Source organism: Macaca mulatta, chromosome 19 (genome assembly GCF_049350105.2).
Source record: "Macaca mulatta isolate MMU2019108-1 chromosome 19, T2T-MMU8v2.0, whole genome shotgun sequence".
Classification (NCBI taxonomy): domain Eukaryota; kingdom Metazoa; phylum Chordata; class Mammalia; order Primates; family Cercopithecidae; genus Macaca; species Macaca mulatta.
The window spans coordinates 47,785,816-47,806,513 of record NC_133424.1 but is presented as its reverse complement, the minus strand read 5'-3'; the positions used below and the strand labels follow the sequence as shown (position 1 = coordinate 47,806,513).

At 42.2% G+C, this 20,698-nt stretch overlaps 2 protein-coding genes across 11 annotated transcripts in view; one reads left to right on the top strand and one right to left on the bottom strand.

The window, feature by feature from the left end:
• Nucleotides 1-3,259, bottom strand: part of ZNF382 (zinc finger protein 382) — a 51,703-nt gene extending 48,444 nt beyond the window's left edge. Inside the window, exon 1 of one of the 3 annotated variants that reach the window (XR_013410554.1) lies at nt 3,119-3,259. The gene's annotated coding sequence lies outside the window, so the exon portion shown is untranslated. Of the gene's footprint in view, nt 1-2,668; nt 3,091-3,118 lie in introns of those variants that run through there. The other 2 variants (XR_013410553.1, XM_028839019.2) reach the window with 2 other exon arrangements.
• Nucleotides 1-20,698, top strand: part of ZNF529 (zinc finger protein 529) — a 50,386-nt gene that overhangs the window by 19,563 nt on the left and 10,125 nt on the right. Inside the window, exons 3-5 of one of the 8 annotated variants that reach the window (XM_077982531.1) lie at nt 3,088-3,364; nt 4,229-4,288; nt 20,012-20,105. In XM_077982531.1, coding sequence (XP_077838657.1) covers nt 4,275-4,288; nt 20,012-20,105 — 108 coding nt within the window. In that variant the 5' untranslated portion in view covers nt 3,088-3,364; nt 4,229-4,274. Of the gene's footprint in view, nt 1-3,087; nt 3,496-4,228; nt 4,289-19,027; nt 19,695-20,011; nt 20,106-20,698 lie in introns of those variants that run through there. The other 7 variants (XM_015123771.3, XM_015123769.3, XM_077982532.1 and 4 more) reach the window with 7 other exon arrangements.

Here is a 20,698-nt window from a genome sequence, read left to right as displayed (position 1 = left end):
ACAATACCTGGCTTTCCTAGGCAGAGGTCCCTGCGGCCTTCAGCAGTGTATTGTGTCCCTGGGTACCTTCCGCAGTGTATTGTGCCCCTGGGTACTTGAGATTAGAGAATGGAGATGACTTCTAACAAGCATACTGCCTTCAAGCACTTTTTTAACAAAGCACATCCTGCACAACCCTAAATCCATTAAACCTTGGGTCAGCACAGCATGTGTTTCTGCAAGCACAGGGTTGAGGCTAGGATTATAGATTAACAGCATCTCAAGGCAGAATAATTTCTCTTAGTACAGAACAAAATGGAGTCTCTTATGTCTACTTCTTTCTACATAGACACAGTAACAGTCTGATCTCTCTTTTCCCCACAGAATCCTATCTCATGGAAGTTTAATGGTAGGCAAATGCTCAGATATCCTGGGAGAAAGACTATTTCAGAAAGGAGAGAAGAAACATTCTCAGCCATAGCTTTTATAATTTGCAGAAAAGGACCCTTGCTGTTTTGGATTCTTTTTTTTAAAAATGTGAACAACATAGAAAGAAGGGAGTCAAAAGAAGCCACATGAGGCTGGGTGCGGTGGCTCACGCCTGTAATCCCAGCACTTTGGAGACCAGCCTGGCCAATGTGGTCAAACCCTGTCTCTACTAAAACTACAAAAATTAGGCGTGGTGGCGAGCACCTGTAATGCCAGCTATTCGGGAGGCTGAGGCAGGATAATCGCTTGAACCCGGGAGGCGGAGGTTGCAGTTAGCGGAGACGACACTATTGCACTCCCACCTGGGTGACAGTGAGACTCCGTCTCAAAAAAAGAAAAGAAAAACAAAAAAACCATGTGAAACCTCTTACTTTAGAGTTTCTATAACTTGGTTAAACCTGCCTAGTTAACTAATAAACATTTACAATTAAATATTAATTAATCATTATGCTAGATAGTAACTCTTTAGTAATACAGGTTGGGGAAGTAGAGAAGAAAGTAATTACACTGTAGGCTCCAGACAGTTTAAAGAAATTTTTCTTTTAAATGAAGTTTGAAATTTGATTTTTACAGTAAACATTTTAATCAGAAAATGACTATTTTAATTACTACAAGGCTGACCTTGTGATTTTTAGTATTTCAAGTACTTTTACTTGGCTTAGAGTGATTTAGGAGGGCATTAAATCACCCCCAGTTTCATCCAGGGACAAGCAGGCGGTGGGTAGTGTGTGGGAGGGAACCTCAAATCTATATAACTGTTGAAAGTGGTAGGGATGAAAGTATTTTTCTTCTGTGCTACATATGGAGTCCTCCTCATTTCAACATATTGGATTTAGTTTGTATGATGTTTCCAGTTATTGCAACCCTGTCATCTAGAAATTATAATTTTACCTCTTAGTTTCCAATGCTTATGCTATTTTACTTATTAGAAACTATCATAATTCTGCAAGCAAAATGACATACACCACACACACAGAGTTCTTCAGTCATTAACATCACTTACATAGTGATCCATTTTCAGTTATCATGGAATGTACACACAAAACCATGATAAACAACAATTAGTACAGACACATTGTTTCCTGTGATCTCACCTACTCCACAAAGCCACAATCCTATGGACCCTACATGACATTCACAACCCTGCTGAGCCCATCTCATAATTCCATACAAACATAGCAAAGCAAACTCAGAAACTACTTACTCCAGTTACACAATCTAACACCACAAATCACAACTAATTATTCTAAAAGGCTCATCAGCTTCTTGGAAAGTTAAATGTAAAGTTACCAATTACCCAGCAACTTTTCTTCTAAATATTTGCCCAGGAGAAATAGAAAAGTGCCAGCTTTATTCATAATGTATAAAACCTGCCAAATGTTCAACAACAGAAAAATGACTACACAAATTGTGGTCTATTTACACAATGTAGTGCTGTTCAGAAAAAGAAAACTGAACTACACATGAAAAATCTCGCAGACATTAGGGTAAAGGAGAAATATGGAATTCCGGAACTGACAGTTACAGTGACACAAATCAGAACTATGGCTGTCTCTACTTTGAAACTGCAAAGGACACCAGCAAACTTTCCGGTGCTGCTGGTGTTGTAAACTAAAAATAAAATCCTAAGCACCCCCAGACCATCTGAATGGACTCCTCCTCTTGGCCAGGGCATTCCTAACCTGAAAAACTACTAGTAAAGTCATGATAGAAAGGCGGGTGGCGGGCTAGTCGGACATGCCTCATTATACCCTCCTCCATTTTGGAATTACTGATAAAAAAAAGACCCCACGTCTGAAAAGAAACATTTATACTCTTTTATGTGTGAAGCCTGCTACTTGCTATCCTAAGTCTTACGTTAATAACTCTCAACCCATTGTCAATCAAATAATCTTTGAATCTATCTATGATCTGGAAGGCCACCCACCTTCCAGTTGTCCCGCTTTTTCGGAGGGAATCAATATACATTTTACATGTATTTAATTGGTGTCTCATGTTTCCCTAAAAGGTATAAAACCACATAAATCCCGACCACCCTGGGCACAGATTCTCAAGATCTTCTGAGGGCTGTGCCACCGGCCACTGGTCACTCATATTTAGCTCAAAATAAGTCTCTTCAAATACTTTAGAGTTTGAGTCTTTTCGTCAACAGTGTATAACACGCACTAGGGCGGACACACACACACTGAGCCTCCGCTACCTGCCAGATTCCATTCCGGGGCTTTCTCATGGTGCAAAACGGACAAAAACTCCAAGTCACCCTCCGGTTCACGACCACGGATCACATCCTGAGGCCCCCACATTTAGAGGCCAGAGTAGAGCAAAACCTCGCCCGACTCGGGCTCCGAGTTCTCCGTTCGACCCTCCCCAGCCTAAAGCCGGTACCCGCTTCAGGCCTTCCCAGCCCGGCCCTCCAGTTCCTTCTTCGGCCTCCCTTAGCTTGGGGTCCGGGTTTTCTCCTCCGCTGTGCAGCCGGTCCGCGACTTCCTTCACCCTCCCCAGCTCGGGCTTCCGGTTCTTTCCAGAGGTGAGGTAGGGGCCACCTAGACTTCCGCAGCCCCCCACCTCCCTCACGGTCACCCTCGCCCCAACTTCCTGTTCCTCATTCTGCCCTCCCAGCCTGGGTTCCCGGTTACTGCCTCGACCTCACCTTGCCGTCGGGGACCACCAGCCGCCTCTTCCGCGCCGGGAGGACGCGCAGCCGCAGCCTCCGCCGAGGGAAAGGGTCTACGCACCCGGAAACTCCCGGAGTCTATGGCCTGGTGCGGCCCCTGCGGCCAACGGGCTCGGCTTCAGCTTCGGGGCCCTTTCGTTGTTGGACTACGTTTCCCACAGGCCCCAGGGCCGCGGATGAACTTTGACCTTTGCATCTCTTTCCGGTGTTTTGGTTATTGAGGTAAGCCTGACTCGGGCAGGCTGCGGGAGGAGCTTGCGGTGAAGTGTCCCGGCGCTGCCAGGCGAGGTCAGTCCACGTGGAGCCGGGAGCCTCAGGCCTATGTACGCGGGAGCTGCGGACGATGGTTGCTGGTGCTGTTGCTTGTTATGGCGTCATTGTGGTGTGTGTGTGTATGTATGTGTGTGTGTGTGACGAGACCCTAGTGTGTGCCGTGGGTGCTCTTTGATCGGGCTCATGGGACGGTGAGTAGGGGCGGGGCCTATCGTGTGACCCTAGTCTATGGTAATGTGATCGTGTGACAGCACTGTTGTGACTGACCAACTATAAGTGTGAACGGCGTAGAGGCTTTTTTTTTTTTCCATGAGCCTGTAGGAGTTTGTTTTGGGTAAAGCGTCATTTTTCTGACTCTGGGATGTCTGTGATGTAATCTCTTCGTGAGGTCTTACACACACACACACACACACGCATATAAATAGATAGATTAGACAGATATGTAGAAGATAGATAAATGATAGATAGATACGATAGATAAATGAAGTTTCTTGGGAAAGGGGAAGGCATAGGTGTAGTATTCATTCCTGGGATAACTCCCCTTGCATGAATTTGGAGGCCATTTATACATTAAAGAACTACAGTATTTCCTGAGCTGTGTCCCCTGGAAACTGCTGTGAACTTAAAGAGTACACCTCTAGGCCTTGGTCGTACCTTTTTCTCGGATACAGGGCGGAGTCGACAATATTCTAGTTTCCCTCTTCGATCTGGATGTGTTTGTTGTGTGTGATGGGCTTTTCTGGTGGTGAACAGTGTGTTCTTATTTAACCAGTCCAGGATGTCATGAGTCCTTTCTCCCTCTTGGTTATGTAGTTCTGCAAGTGAAGGCCCCCTGAAGTGGAAGACAGCATTGGTACTAATGGCCAGCTCAAGGTTAGTTTATTTTTTTCTTCATTTACCTGTCCCTTAGCCTTCCCTTCCCAATTAACAAGAAGACGGTAGAGATGGGTCCCCTTGCCCTCCAGTGACTTTCCAAATGCCCATTTCCTTTTCATTGAATATTCACATACCCATTAGGTAAATCATTCGATTCTCCCATGTGCTTCTTTTTTTCCAAAGGATTCTTATGGTATAGAAATACAACTCCGGGAGAAGTTAAAACATTTTTTTAGATTGTAATTTGTTAAGGAGGAGATGAGTGATTAGGTAGAATAGCACACTAGATACCTTTGATCTTATTTATAGACTTGATTTGCAAACAAAGCAAGATAGGAGATGGTAGGTATTAATCAGTAAGTGACAAAGGTAGCTTTGGAGACATCTAGGAGTGGGAATATGATAGGAGTTTTGTGCAGAGAAGGCTATGTCAACAAGAGCAGGGAGTTTTTCCAGAACATTCATGAGGGGATTTAAGTGGTGACAACCAAATCTTGTTTGAGATTTGGCCGTGTGACTGATTCAGACAACATATTGGTGTACATGGTGAGAGGCAGCCTGATACAGTGGTGTTTGAGTCTAAAGCAGCACAGTCTAATACTAATATAATATAAAGCCACTTAGGTAATTTAAAAATTTCCATTAGACAGTTTTTTTTTTTTTTTTTTTTTGAGACGGAATTTCACTCTTGTTGCCCAGGCTGGAGTGCAGTGGTACGATGTCAGCTCACTGCAACCTCTGCCTCAGCCTCCCGAGTAGCTGGGATTACAGGCGCTTGCCACCATGCCTGGCTAATTTTTGTATTTTTAGTAGAAGACGGGGTTTCATCATGTTGGCCAGACTGGTCTCAAACTCCTGACCTCAGGTGATCCACCCACCTCAGCCTCCCAAAGTGTTGGGATTACAGGCGTGAGCCACTGTGCCCAGCTTTAAACACATTTTAAAAAGGAAAAGAAACAGCTGAAGTTAATTTTGGTATTGTATTTTATTTAAACCAATATATCCAAAATATTATTTCAACATGTAATGATATGAATACACTGAAGTACTTTACACTCATATCTTTATACCAAGTTTTCAAAATCTGGTGTATGTTTTATTGTTATTGCATGTGTCAGTTTAGATGCTAAATTTTCAGTGTTTAAGGTGAATTATAGTCCTCCCAACACAATAAAGTTGCGTTTAATAGAAAAACATTTATATTGCTTTTGTATTTAAATTTAAATTAAAATTAAATGTATGGCCGGGTGCGGTGGCTCAAGCCTGTAATCCCAGCACTTTGGGAGGCCGAGACGGGCGGATCACGAGGTCAGGAGATCAAGACCAGCCTGGCTAACACGGTGAAACCCCGTCTCTACCAAAAAAGACAAAAAACTAGCCGGGCGAGGTGGCGTGCGCCTGTAGTCCCAGCTACCCGGGAGGCTGAGGCGGGAGAATGACGTGAACCCGGGAGGCGGAGCTTGCAGTGAGCTGAGATCCGGCCACTGCACTCCAGCCTTGGCGACAGAGCAAGACTCCGTCTCAAAAAAAAAAAAATTAAATGTAATCCTGTGTTAATTAGCTTAGGAAAAGAGAAAAAAATTTAAAATTCAGTTATATGTTCACACTACATTTCAAAGGGGTTAATAGTTACTCATTTTTCCACTTTACAGTTTCTTGTTATAGAATGTAGACAATAATTATATCAGTGCTTTAGGGTCTTTGTGAAGCCTGGATACATTAATATGGACATAACCCTAGAGAATGTAATAAAGGCCTGGCACTTTAAGTCCTTATCTGCAAGGGAAGAAAAAAGCTGGTTTGTGAAGATACTTAGTATTCCCCATACATTTTCTGTAAATCAAGAACAATGAAAATATAAAGTTAACTTTGATGGGCACTTGAAATGAATTTTTTAAAAGCCAGATTTGCAAATGTTCTATTAACTTAAGGCAATTTGACTGTCTTAGGTTCGATGATTTGCTAGAAGGACTCACAGAACTTAGAAAAGCTGTTATGCTCATGGTTATTGCTCATTACAATGAAAAGGTGCACATTAAAATCAGCAAAGGGAAAAGTTGCATAGGGCAAAGATGCAAGCTTCCAGTGCAGTTGCACAGGCAGCACCTGATTCTCCCAGCAACAATGTGTGAATACAGATGTGAAGCATGGCCAACCAAGGAAGTTCTTCTAAGCCATGGTTTCCAGGGTTTTTTGTTTTGCTTTGTTTTCTTGTGGTCTCATGGGTTTTTTTGTTTGTTTGTTTGTTTGTTTTTTGATAGGGTCTCTCCCGCCCAGGCTGAAATGCAGTAGTGTGGTCACACCTCACCGCAGCAGCCTCTACTTCCCGGCCTGAAGGGATCCTCCCACCTCAGTCTCCCAAGTAGCTGGGACTACAGGCACACACCACGACACCTGGCTAATTTTTGCATTGTTTGTATAGATGGGGTTTTGCCATGTTGCCCAAGCTGCTCTTGAACTCTTGGGCTGAAGTGATCCACCTGCCTCTGCCTCCCAAAGTGTTGGAATTACAGGTGTAAGCCACTGCCCTGGCCCGTGTCTGGGGTTTTTATTGAGGATAAGTCATGTGGGCATGAAGGTTCTGTGCACTGACCTTAGCTACTTAGTCAAGCCTATCCAGAAGTCAGATTTGTACAGGTATTTATCATAAACCACATTGTTACAAAAGCTATCTGGCATGGGTAAGACCTCAGATATACATAGACTCTCTTATCAGGCAGGATACTCTTAATTGCTCAGAGATTATCTCCCAGGAGCTGGTCAAGGACTATTCTTTGGAATGTACAGGGTTTGAGCACTCTAAACCAATTCTTCCTCTTTTTTTTTTTTTTTTTTTTTTCAACAGAGTCTTGCCCTGTCACCCAGGCTGGAGTGCAGTTGTGTGATCTCTGCTCACTGCAACCTCTGCCTCCCAGGCTCAAGCAATTCTCATGCCTCAGCCTCCCGAGATGCTGGGACTACAGCTGTGCACCACCACACCCAGCTATTTTTTTTTTTTCCATTAGAGACAGGGTTTCACTATGTTGGCCAGGCTAGTCTGGAACTCCTGGCCTCATGTTATCTGCCCGCCTCAGCCTCCCTAAGTGGTGGGATTACGGGCATAAGCCACCATACCCAGCCAGTTTTTTAAAAAATAATTTGTTTCTCTTTGTTGATATGTCATTTTCCCGATTTCCTTTTTAGTTCTTTTTCAGTTTTCCTTTAGCTCTATAAGCATATTTAAGACAGTTTTTACAAAGTCTTTTTCTAGTTACTCCAATGCTTTTGTTTCTTCAAGGGTAATTTATTTTGCTCCTTTGATGGGACCCTGTTTTCCTGTGTCTTTGTATGCCTTGCAGTCTTTTGTTGAAAATTGGGCATTTGAAGAAACTGCTACTTCTCCTAATTTTTGCAGACCGTTGGAGAAGATCTTCACTAATTAGAGCCTTGGGATCATCTCAGGGTGAAAGTCTAAAGTCTTATGTTTTTCCTGGGTCTGTAGCGTGCCTGTGCTTGCACCTGTGTATGTGCTTTTACCAGTTTCCCCAATATGCATAACTGCTTTCAAATGCCTTAATTTCCGTAGGGTCTCATCCTTGCTTTTTAGGCCGTTGATGTTACATTATATTTTCCACCGGTAATCGTTTGCTCCAAGTATCCACAGGTGTCCAGGCAATTAAAATATTGAGTTTTGCATATTGATCTTATATCCTGCAGTGCTGCTGCACTTATTTCTAGTTTTAATAGTGTTTTAGCTTTGATGCACCACAGTACCCACTGTCCTTTGTGGCTTTTACCTGCCTGAGATCTGAGCTGTGCAGCTTTTTACATGTCAAAACTCAAAAGTCAGAGTGGCTCACGCCTGTAATCCCAGCACTTTGGGAGGCCGAGGCAGACGGATCACTTGAGGTCAGGAGTTCGAGCCCAGCCTGGCCAACATAGTGAAACTCTCTATTAAAATATCTCTATTAAAAATACAAAATTTTGCCAGATGTGGTGGCAAGTGCCTATAATCCCAGCTGCACGGGAGGCTGAGGCAGGAGAATTGCTTGAACCCAGGAGAAGGAGGTTGCAGTGAGCCGAGATCACGCCACTGCACTCCAGCCTGGATGACAGAGCGAGACTCCATCTCAAAAAAAAATCAGACAAAATGGAAACCAGTACCTCAATACCTCAAGGAGCCCGCAGACAGATTAACATGTTCCAAATAAGCTCTGCTTTGTTCCTTCTGGCCAGAAGGAGGGAAATGGGAACTGGGCTGCTTCTTCCAGGCTACGCTAGAGATGGAATAAGGGCACCAGTAACATAATCATCAAAGTCACTACCATTTTGAAGTGGCTTTCTCTTGACTGGGCATTTGTTTGATAGTTACAGTCTTTGAGTGATTTCCAGACCCTTACAAAGATATTTTAGCTAGTCTCTAGTTGTTTTTTAAATGTTTCAATAGAGAATAGGGAATTGAAGCTTCCTCAAATGCCATCTTGCTGATGTTATTCTCATGGTTCTGTTATTATTTTCCTGATGTCTAATGATTTTGAGCATCTTTCCATGTACTTGTTGGCCATTTGTTCATCTTTTATGAAGAAATGTCTACTGAAGTCTTTTGCCAGTTTTTAACTTGGGCTCTTTGTCTTTTTGTTGGGCTGAGTTGTAGGAGTTTTTATGTATTCTGGATGTTAAATGCTTGTGAGATATATGATTTGCAAATATTTTCTACATTGTGCAGGCTGTCTTATCAGTTTCTTCTATAATGACTTTTTGATGCACAAAAGCTTTTGGTTTTGATAAATCCTAATTTATCAAAATTTTCTTTTGCTGCTTGTGCTTTTGGTGTCATTTAAGAATCCATTGCCAAATATAGGCCAGATGCGGTGGCTCAGACTGTAATCCCAGCACTTTGGGAGGCAGAGGTGGGTGGATCACTTGAGGTCAGGAGTTTGAGACCAGCCTGGCCCACATGGTGAAACCCCATCTTCTACTAAAAATACAACAAATTAGCCAGGCATGGTGGCAGGTACCTGTAATCCCAGCTACTCGGGAGGCTGAGGCAGGAGAATCACTTGAACCTGGGAGGTGGAGGTTACGGTGAGCCGAGACGGCGCCACTGCACCCCAGTCTGGGTGACAGAGTGAGACTCCATCTCAAAAAAAAAAAAAAAAAAAGAATCCATTGCCAAATACAAGTTCATGATGACTTACCCCTGCATTTCCTTTTAAGAGTTTTATAGTTTTAGCTGTTATATTTGGGTCATTGATCTGTTTTCAGTTACTCTTCTTATGTGTTGTTAAGGAATTATGCAATTTCATTCTTTTGCATGTGGATATTCAATTTTCCTGGCACCATTTGTTGAAAAGACTATTTTCCTCGATTTCACTAGATTGGCAACCTTGTCAAAAATCACTTGACCCTAGTTACACTGGTTTAAATTTCCACTCAGTTCTATTCCATTGATCAATATATCTATCCATATTCAGTGCCCCACAGTCTTGATTACTGTGGTTTTATAGTCAGTTTTGAATTGGGAAATACCAGTCTTCCAGCTTTGTTTTGGCTATTCTGAATCTCTTGCAATGTCATAAGAATTTTTTTTTTTTTTTCTGGAGACAGAGTCTCGCTCTGTTGCCCAGGCTATAATGCAGTGGCATGATCTTGGCTCACTACAACCTCCACCTCCTTCAAGCGCTTCTTCTGCCTCAGCCTCCCGAGTAGCTGGGATTACAGGTGCCTGCCACCACACCAGGCTAATTTTGGTATTTTTAGTAGAGATGGGATTTTACCATATTGGCCAGGCTGGTCTCGAACTCCTGACCTCAGGTGATGTATCTGTCTTGGCCTCCCAAAGTGCTGGGACTATAGGCATGAGCCACCAGGCCTGGCCCTTTTTTTTTGTTTTTTTGTTTTTTTTGACACAAGGTATCACTCCATCACCCAGGCAGGAGTTCAGTGGTGCAATCACAGCTCACTGCAGCCTCAACCTCCTGGGCTCAAGTGATCCTCCCACCCTAGCTCCAGCCCCCAACCCCCCAACCCCCCACCTCCCCAACAGCTGGGACCACAGGTAAGCACCACCATGCCTGGCTAATTTTTTTGTATTTTTGGTAGAGACAGGGTTTCACCATGTTGGCCAAGCTGGTCCTGAACTCCTGGGCTCAAGCGATCTACCTGCCTCAGCTTCCCAAAAGTATTGGGATTGGTGGTATGAGCCACTATGCCTGGCCTCCTTTTGTTTTTAATTGACTTATTGTACTGTACCATTTTAATTCCATTGTCATTTCTTTTATATAATCTGATTGTTTTCTTAGCATGTGTTCTGGAGATTACAGTGAATATTTTACATTTACAAATAACTGGTTTGAATTAATAGACTTTGGTCAGGGAACTCCAAGACCACTTTCAGGTTCACTGACTGCTAGATGGACTCACACAACTCAGAAAAGTGTTGTTGTTGTTGTTGTTTTACCACTAGTGAAAGGATCACATTAAAATTAATAAGAGCTGGCTATTCCGGGGGCCAGAATTTATCTTCTAGGTGTTAGTCAAGGGCTAGAACTTTCTTTGGAATAGGCAGGGTTTAAACATTCCAGACACTACTGCACTCCAGCCTAGGCGAAAGAGTGAGATCCTGTCTCAAACAAACAAAATTCCAGACTTGTTGAGTCAAAACTGTTGCACACTCCTTAGCTTTAATAGTATATCCAAAACTTGTTCCTATATAGTTCTGCTCCTTTTCATGTTGTTTTGTCACAGATTACATTTTTATACATTGTGTGCCCTTTAACATTGGTTTGTAATGACTGTTTTATGCATTCATTAGTCTTATAAATCATATTGGGGAAATTAAAAGGACCTACAAGCCCAAGATGCGATAGACTTTTGTATTTGCTTTTTTTTTTTTTTTTTTTTTGAGACTGAGTCTCGCTCTGTCACCCAGGCATGAGTGCAGTGGCACGATCTCGGCTCACTGCAACCTCCGCCTCCGGGGTCAAGCAGTTCTCCTACATCAGCCTCCTGAGTAGCTGGGATTATAGGCGTGTGCCACCATGCCCAGCTAGCACTGTGTTGGCCAGGCTGGTCTTGAACTCCTGACTTTGTGATTTGCCCACCTTGGCCTCCCAAAGTGCTGGAATTACAGGCGTGAGCCACCGCGCCCAGCCTGTTCTTCATTTTTGTACGTGGCTTTGAGTTACTTTCTACTGTCTTTTTATTCCAACTTGCAGGGCCCCCTTAGCTTTTCTATTATGGCGTGTCTTCAAATGAGGTTCGTCAGTTTTTATTTACTTGGGTATGTTTTAGTTTCTCCTTCATTTTTGTTTTTGGTTTCTTTTTTCAACTTTTATTTTCGATTCAGGGGGTACATTTGCAGGTTTGTTACATGAGTATATTGTATGATGCTGAGATTTGGGGTATAATTGATCTTGTCTTCCAGGTAGTGAACCTAGGACCCAATAGTTTTTCAACTCTTATTTCTCTCCCTTCCTCCTGTCTCTAGTAGTCGTATTGTTCCCATATTTATGTCTTTCTGTACCCAGTGTTTAGCTCCCACTTAGCAGTGAGAACATGCAGTATTTTATTTTCTTTTTCTGCATTAATGCTTTTAGAATAATGGCCTCCAGCTGCACCCATGTTGCTTCAAAGGACATGATTTTGTTCTTTTTTATGTATGGTATTCCATGACATATGTATACCACATTTTATTTATCCAAGCCACTGTTGAGGGCACCTGGGTTGATTCTGTGTATTTGCTATTGTGAATAGTGCTGTGATGAACATGAGTGCATGTGTCTTTTTGGTAAAATGATTTATTTTCTTTTGGGTATGTACCCAGTAATGGGATTGCTGAGTCAAATGGTTGTTCTGTTTTTAGTTATTTGAGAAATCTCCAAACTGCATCCCACAGTGGCTAAACTAATTTACACTCCCACCAACAGTGTATAAGCATTCCCTTTTCTCCGCAACCTCACCAACGTCTGTTCATTTTGACTTTTTAACAACCATTCTGATTGATATGAGATGGCTAACTCATTGTGGTTTTGATTGGCATTTCTTTGATGGTTAGTGGTGTGGGGCATTTTAAAAAGTGTGTTTGTTGACTGCTTGTATGTCTTTTGAGAAGGGTCTGTTCATATCCTTTACCCACTTTGAGTGGGGTTGTTTTCTGCTTGTTGAATTGTTTAAATTCCTTGTAGATTCTGGATATTAGACCTTGGTTAAATGCATAGTTTGTGAATATTTTCTCCCATTCTGTAGGGGGGTGGGTGTTTACTCTGTTGATAATTCCTTTTGCTGAGCGGAAGCTCTTTAGTTAGGTCTCATTTGCCAATTTTTGTTTTGTTTCAGTTGCTTTTGAGGAATTAGTCATAAATTATTTGCCAAGGCTGATGTTTACAAGGGTATTTCCTAGGTTTTCTTCTCGGATTTTTAGTTAAGCCTTTCATCAAACGTGAGTTAATTTTTGTATATGTTGAAAGGTACGGGTCCACTTTAATTCTTCTGCATATGCCAGTCATCCCAGCACCATTTATTGAATAGGGAGTCCTTTCCTCATTGCTTATTTTTGTTGACTTTGTCAAAGATCACTTGGTTGTAGGTGCGTGACTTTCTTTCTAGGTCCTCTATTCTATTCCATTGGTTTGTGTGTCCGTTTTTGTACCAAGACCATTGCATTTTGGTTACTGTAGCCTTGTAGTATAGCTTGAAGTCAGGTAATGTGATGCAACCAGCATTGTTCTTTTTGCTTAGGATTGCGTTGGCTATTCAAGCCCTTTTTTGGTTCCATGTGAATTGTTAAATAGCTTTTTCTAGTTCTGTGAAGAATGTCCTTGGTAGTTTGATAGGAATAGCATTGAATCTATAAATTGCCCTGGGCAGTATCGCCATTTTAATGATACTGTTTCTTCCTACCATGTTTTTCCATTTGTGTCATCTCATTTCTTTGAGCAGTGTTTTGTGGTTCTCATTGTAGAGATCTTTCACCTCCCTGGTTAGCTGTATTCTTTTAGGTATGTTATTCTTTTAGTGGTAATTTTAAACGGGATTGTGTTCCTGATTTGGTTCTCGGCTTGACTGTTGTTTCTGTCATCTTACTCTCAATCTGCTTGCAGCTTTGCAGCTGAGTCACCCATAGACAACTTTCTTAGTCTGTTTGTGCTGCTATAAGAAAATACCTGATTTATAAAGAACAGAAATGTATCACAGTTCTGGAGGTTATGAAGTCCGAGATCAAGGCATCATCAGGTTCAACTGTCTTCTTCCAAGGGTGCCTTGATGCTGCATCCTCCAGAAAGGACGTGTGTCCTCACATGCAAAAGGGAGAAGGACAAGGAAGTCTGCATTGAGCCTCTTCTATGAAGGCTGTAATCCCATTCACAAAGGGAGGAGCCCTCATCACCTCTTAAAGGCTCCACCTTCTAATACTATCACATTGGCAACATCTGAATTTTGGAGAGGACATGTTACATTCTGCCCCTGGACCCCCTCCCCCCATATTCATGTCTTTCTCACATACAAAATACATTCATTTCATTCCAATAGCCCCCAAAGTATTAAAACTCATTTCAGCATAAACTTTAAAGTCAACTTAAAGGGCAGAGTCTCATCTTGATATCTAAATCATGTGATGATTCATCCTGAGGCAAATTGCTCTCTAGTTGCGTACCTGTGACACCAAACTAGTTACGTGCTTCCAAAATTCAGTGATGCATAAGACAGGCATTTCTTTTTTTCCCCTTTTTTTTGAGACAAGAGTTTCACTCTTTTTGCCCAGGCTGGAGTGCAGTGGTGCAGTCTTGGCTCACCGCCACCTCCGCCTCCCGGGTTCAAGCAATTCTCCTACCTCAGCCTCCCAAGTAGCTGGGATTACAGGCATGCGTAAACCATTCCCGGCTAATTTTTTTGTATTTTTAGTAGAGACGGGGTTTCTCCATGTTGGTCAGGCTGGTCTTGAACTCCTGACCTCAGGTGATTGCCTGTCTTGGCCTCCCAGAGTGCTGGGATTACAGGCGTGAGCCACCACGCCCAGCCAGGACAAGCATTTCTATTTCAAAACAGATAAGAAAGTATGGGTCACTGGTCCCAAGTAGGTCCAAAACTGAACAGGGCAAATAACAGTAAACCTTAAGCGTGGAGAATAATCATCTTTGACTCCTCGTCGCATGTTCCAGACACACTGGGATGGGGGTTGGACCCCAAAGGCCCAAAGGGACCCTGCCACCAGGGCTTTGGTGTTCACAGTTCATACTGCAGCTCTCTTGGGTTGGAGTCAGGTGCCACTGGCTCTCCCAGGCCCATGTTGCATTCTGCTGGCTCTACAGGTCTAGGGTTTGGGGAATGGCACAGCCTTTATGACTCCACTGGACATTGCCGTAGGGGGGACTGTCTGCAGTGGCTCTGCGTCTGTAGTGGGTCTCTGTCTAGGCCCTGGGGCTCTCCAAGGCATGGCACACCTGTAATCCCAGCTATTCAGGAGGCTGAGGCAAGAGAATTGCTTGAGCCCAGAAGGTGGAGGTTGCAGTGAGCCTAGATCGCACCACTGCACTCCAGCTTGGTCGACAGAGTGAGACTCTGTCTCAAAAAAGAAAAATCTCTTTGAAGGATGCCGTGCTTCTACATCTTGTGCACTCTGCACACTTGCAAAATCAGCAGCATGTAGATGCTGAGGTTCACCACTTTGCCCTCCAGAGCCGGGACTAAACTGCACCTGGGCCCACTGGAGCCACAACTAGGGCAGCCAAGGAGCACTGTGCTGGGATGGGAGGGGCAGAGACTTGAGGCAGCCCCGGGCAGCAAGCCCCATGAGTGCTCTAGACCCTTCCCTTGAAACCATCCTGCCTTCAAGGCCCTGGCACGCTGGGCCTGTGATGGGAGGAGCAGCCTTGAAGCTCTCTGAAGTGCCATTGGATTCATTCTCCTGTTGTCATGATGAAAAGCATCTGGCTTCTTTCTAGCCACACTCTTACCAAAAAGTCACTTGGTCACACCCTTGGTTTACTTTCCTAAATGTCTTTTGATTTACATGCTCAGGCTGAGAATTTTTAAATCTCTATGTTTTGCTTCCATGTTATAAATCCCATCTTTGTATTGTTTCTTCTCACATTTTACTCTAGTTAAGAGAAACCGAGCAGCACTGTGAACACTTTGCTGCTTAGAGATTTATTCTGGCAAATATCTTACTTCAGAAACAGCTTCTGATTTATATTGGCTTAATTCAAGTGAGATAGAGAAATGTTACTCCTATATAACTCTTATTTCCTTTTATCTTCTCTTGTAGTAATATAGGTCTTCACATTACATCTACAGATGTTTCGAACTCAACCAATCGTTGTAATTTTTACATTAAATAAAGCTATGTTTTAAAAAAATGAGGAGAACCTTTATACATTTATAACTTTTATTTTGTCAGTCTGATTTCTCACTTTGGGTTCTCCTCATGAGGTCCAGATAATCCGGATTGGAGTTACCATCTGGATTCATTTCCTTAGCCCAGTACAACTTTGCTTTCCCCTGCCTTCTTTGTGTTATTATTAGCAAATATATTACATTTCTGTATGTTTTGGGCCCAATGATACATAATATACACATTGTTTCATAAAATGTGTCTATCAGTTAAGAGGAGAAGAGATATATATGTATACTGTCATTTACAATTACATAAAATTGCCTTGCTTCTCTTTTTTTTTTTTGAGACAGAGTTTCGCTCTTGTCGCCCAGGCTGGAGTGCCTTGGCGCCATCTCGGCTCAACCTCTGCCTCCTGGGTTCAAGTGATTCTTCTGCCTCAGCCTCCCAAGTAAATGAGATTACAGGCATGTGTCACCACACCTGGCTAATTTTGTATTTTTAGTAGAGACCAGGTTTTTCCATGTTGATCAGGCTGGTCTCGAACTCGCAACCTCAGGTGATCTTCCCACCTCAGCCTCTCAAAGTGCTGAGATTATAGGTGTGAGCCACCACGCCCGGCCTCTTCTCTTTGTTTTTTCATATGGATTTTTATTACTACCTGGGATCACCAGCCTAAAGAGCTTCCTTGAGTACTTTTTAAGGTCAGTCAGCTAGCAGTAAATTCAGTTTTTATCTGGAAATGTCTTTTCATCTTAAGTTTTGAAATGGTCTTAAGTTTTGAAATATAGGTTTGCTGCATAAGGATAACCACCCCCCTTTGTTTTACTGATACATAATTGACACATACTTATGTATATACACACACATACAAGCACACTTTATCTGTCCACCCATTGAGGGACACTTAGGTTTTCATACCTTGGTTATTGTGAATAGTGCTGCCATGAACAAGGACTGCAAATATCTCTTCAAGTTATTGACTTTGGCCATGCGTGGTAGCTCACGCCTGTAATTCCAGCACTTTGGGAGGCCAAGGTGGGTGGATCATGAGCTCAGGAGTTCGAGACCAGCCTGGCCAATATGGTGAAACCCCATCTCTACTAAAAATACAAAATTTAGCCGGGCATGGTGCCACACACCTGTAATCCCAGCCACTCGGGAGGCTGAGACAGGAGAATTGCTAGAACCCTGGAGGCAGAGGTTGCAATGAACCGAGATTGCAGCACTGCACTCCACCGTGGGCGAAAGAACAAGACTCCGTCTCGGTGCAGGTGGAAAAAAGTTACTGACTTCATTTCTTTTGGCCGTATAGCCAGAAGCAGGATTGCTGGATTGTATGAATGTTCTGTTTTTAAGTTTTTGAGGAGCCTCCATACTCTTTTTCAGAAGGATCATACCAATTTACATCCCCAACAGTGTACAAGGCTTCCCTTTTTTCCATATCCTTGTCAACATTTTTTTTCTTTCTTGTCTTTTTGATAATAGCAGTCCTGTTAGGTGTGAGGTGATATTTCATTGCGGTTTGATTTGCATTTCCCTGATGTTTAGTGATATTGAGCACCTTTTTATATACCCGTTGACCATTTGTATATCTTCTTTGGAAAAATGTCTATCAGGTTCTTTGCTCATTTTTTAGTTGGATTTTTTTTTTTTTTTGCTATTGAGTTGAATGAATTTCTTATATATTTAGATATTAACCCCTTGTCAGATATGCACATATTTTCTCCCACTCTGTAGAATGTCATTTCACTTTTTAAATTGTTTCCTTTATTTTATAGAAGCTTTTTAATTTGATTTGATTTCTTTGTTTTTGCTTTTGTTTCAGGTGCTTTTGGTGTTATATTTTTAAAAATCATTGCAAGACCAATGTCAAGAGCTTCACTATGTTTTCTTCTGGGATTTTTAGAGTTTCAGGCCTTATATTTAAGTCTTTAATCCATTTTGAGTTAATTTTTATAAGTGGTGTGAGGTGGGGGGTCACTTCATTTTTTTGCATGTTGATGGATTTAGGATTCTGGGTTGAAGGATTTTGTGTATGTGAGTACTTTGTATATGTCATCCCACTGCCTTCTGGCTTTCATTTTTTTCTGATGAGAAATCAGCAGTTAATACTTCTGTATTAGTTTCACTTCTAGCCTGCAGTTTCCTTTTACTGCTTTCAAGATTTTCTCCATTTCTTTCTTTGGATTTCAGTGCTTTTATAATGATGCATCTATGTTTGGATCTCTATGCATTTATCCTGCTTGGTGTTTGTTGAGCTTCCTGGATGTGCAGTTTAATGTTTTTCAATAAATTTGGGAATTTTAAATTCATTATTTCTTTGTAAATTTTAAATGCTTTTTTTCTCTCTCATCTCTCTTCTGGTACTCCTGTTTATAGCAGTGTGCTTAATGGGGTCCCACATTTCTCTGAGATGTTAATTTGTCTCGTTTTCTCTCTGTTCATCAGATTACACCATTGCTATTAATCTATCTTCAACTTTGCTAATACTTCTGCCAGTTCATATCTACTATTGAGTCCTCTAGTGAAAATTTCATTTCAGTTATTATACTTTGTAACTTCAGAATTTCCATGTTTATTATTGATAATTTGTATCTCTTTGTTGATATTCTCCTTTTGATGCAACATTATGATCATACCTACATTTACTTCTTTATGGTTTCCTTTGTCTATTTGAATATATATTATAATGTATAATTTGAAGTCTTTACCTGTTTATAATTTGAAGTCTTTGCCTGTTAAATCTGGTTGCTTTCACAAGCAGTTTCTGTTGTGGGTTTCTTTTCCAGTGTGTGAATCATACGTTCCTGTTTCTTTGCCTGTCTCTTGTTTGTGGAAAGTGGATTTTATAGACAGTTGTTGGAACTCCAGTACTTTTGTCCACACCCTCTGCCTCAGGGCTTGTCATTGGTACTTGCTTAGTGACAGTGAGATGGTTTGGCTCTGTATCTCCATCCGAAACTCATCTTGAATTGTAATAATCCCCACATGTCAAGAGCAGGACCAAGAGGAAATGATTGAATCATGGGAGTGGTTTCCCCCATACTGTTCTTCTAATAGTGAGTGAGTTCTCATAAGATCGGATGGTTTTATAAGGGGCTTCCCCCTTAGCTCGGCTCTCATTCTCTCTCCTACCACCCTGTGAAGAGGTGCCTTCTGCCATGATTGTAAGTTTCCTGAGGCCTCCCCAGCCATACAGAACTGTGAGTCAATTAAGCCTCTTTCCTTTGTAAATTACCTAGTCTTGGGTGTATCCTTATAGCAGCATGAGAATGGACTCTGGATTGTTATAGTGAAGTCTGTTCTCACCATGGTGTAAAATCCCTGATGTTGCTCATTGGAGTACAGCCTTGCCTACTTTTACAGACAGCATTAGATGATAGTGGTTTTGACAGGGCTGTCTTTGAGCATCTCCCTGACCACCCCCAGCTGTTAGCACCACCGATTGCAACTTAATGGCAGTATTGCTTTCCTAAGTGCCCTGGAGTATATGTTGCTTCACAGGCTAATATAATCAAACTGGGGCTTGCTTTCTTGAGGTCAGTGTTTGAGATTTGTTCTGACAATAGAATGTCTCTTCCCAGGTGGTCTCTCAGTTTCTGTCTGGCAAACAAACCACCGTATAGTATAACATACAGCTCTAATCTATCAACCTCCTCCCAATTGCCCTTCACCAAAATTTTCAGTTTTTGACATTGCCCTTGGGTTTAAATTTCTCCACATTCTGTTGCAAGTCAATTCAGTTCCTTTGAGGAGCAATACAGAACTCTGTTCTATGGCCTACTTCTCCCCCTGGACAAAATCTCAGAGCCACAGCCACTGTTCTAGTGCTGGAGGTATGGACAATGGCATGCATCTCTCTAAGTGATTCCCCTGCTTTAGGAGCTGAGTGCTTGGTAGATGGCAGATGGGGCGGCAGCCAGGTCCCCTGGCTTGCCTGTTTGGGCATGGAACACCTGCCCCAGGAGCCAGGGCACAGCAATTGGAACCTCAGTATGCTCAGCAGTACCACGTCCAAGTTAAAGCCTACATTTCAAGTTTTGGGGCGAGGCAGAGGAAGGGAGTCTTCATTCTTCAGCTGTGCAACAGGTAGGTAACTGGGGCAGAGTGAAAAGTGATGATGTCTTACCCCACCTAGGAAGATAGCTATCCAACTGGGGCAAAGGTTGAGAAGTGGCGAAGAAGCCCCATGCCCTTGGCTATCCTAGCTGGAGTGGAGTCTTTCTCACCGAGACAGAATGGATAATGGAGGGCTCAGGTTTGGTTCACATAGTCCAGACTCTCAGAGTTCTTAACATGTTTTTGGAGAGTTTCGTAAACTAATGTTTCTTCATTTGCTGTACATTCCTAGCACCATTTCCAGAGACTTTAAATTGTGGTTCTTTTTTAAAAAATAATTTTTACAGTTTCATTGGGGATCGTGTCCATGGAGCTCCTCATGCTGTCATGCCAGAAGTGGAATTCCCTGACCAGTTCTTTACAGTTCTAACCATGGACCATGTAAGTTACTATTTCTCTTTTCTTTGTGATATTTCTTTTTTCTGATTCTTCCTACCACACACCTCTGTCAAAGAACCTGCACCACAACCCCATACTTTTTCACTTTCTAGTAAGGGCTGGAGTCTAACAGCATAGTGTCCCTCCTATGTGCCTCTCTATTCTCCAAAGAATGTTCAACACTCCTGTGTGTTCAGTCCTTTGTCAAGAGCAGATATAAAGCAGAAGTGGAATCCCTGTACTTTTCCTTGTCATATCTGGAATAGGGAAAAAGCAGATGGATCTGTTTGACAATTGGGCATACTCTGACCTTCTCCACAGACTTGAGTTTCCAGGTAGATTGGATTTGATGTTGAATGGCCTCAGGTCATATAAAATGATGATGATTGTAGGTGCAGAATTGGAGAAGACCTTGTCTAACCTAAACATTGGAGTATAATTAAGGCTGTTAAATTTTTAGCAAGAAAACTACTCTGTAGCCACTAAAAAACACTTACTAAAAACTTTGTTGCTAGAAGTAATAAATTGTATTATATAATGTGACATAATATGTCACATAGTAATGAACTTGGAGCTACAAGAAATCTTTTTTTTTT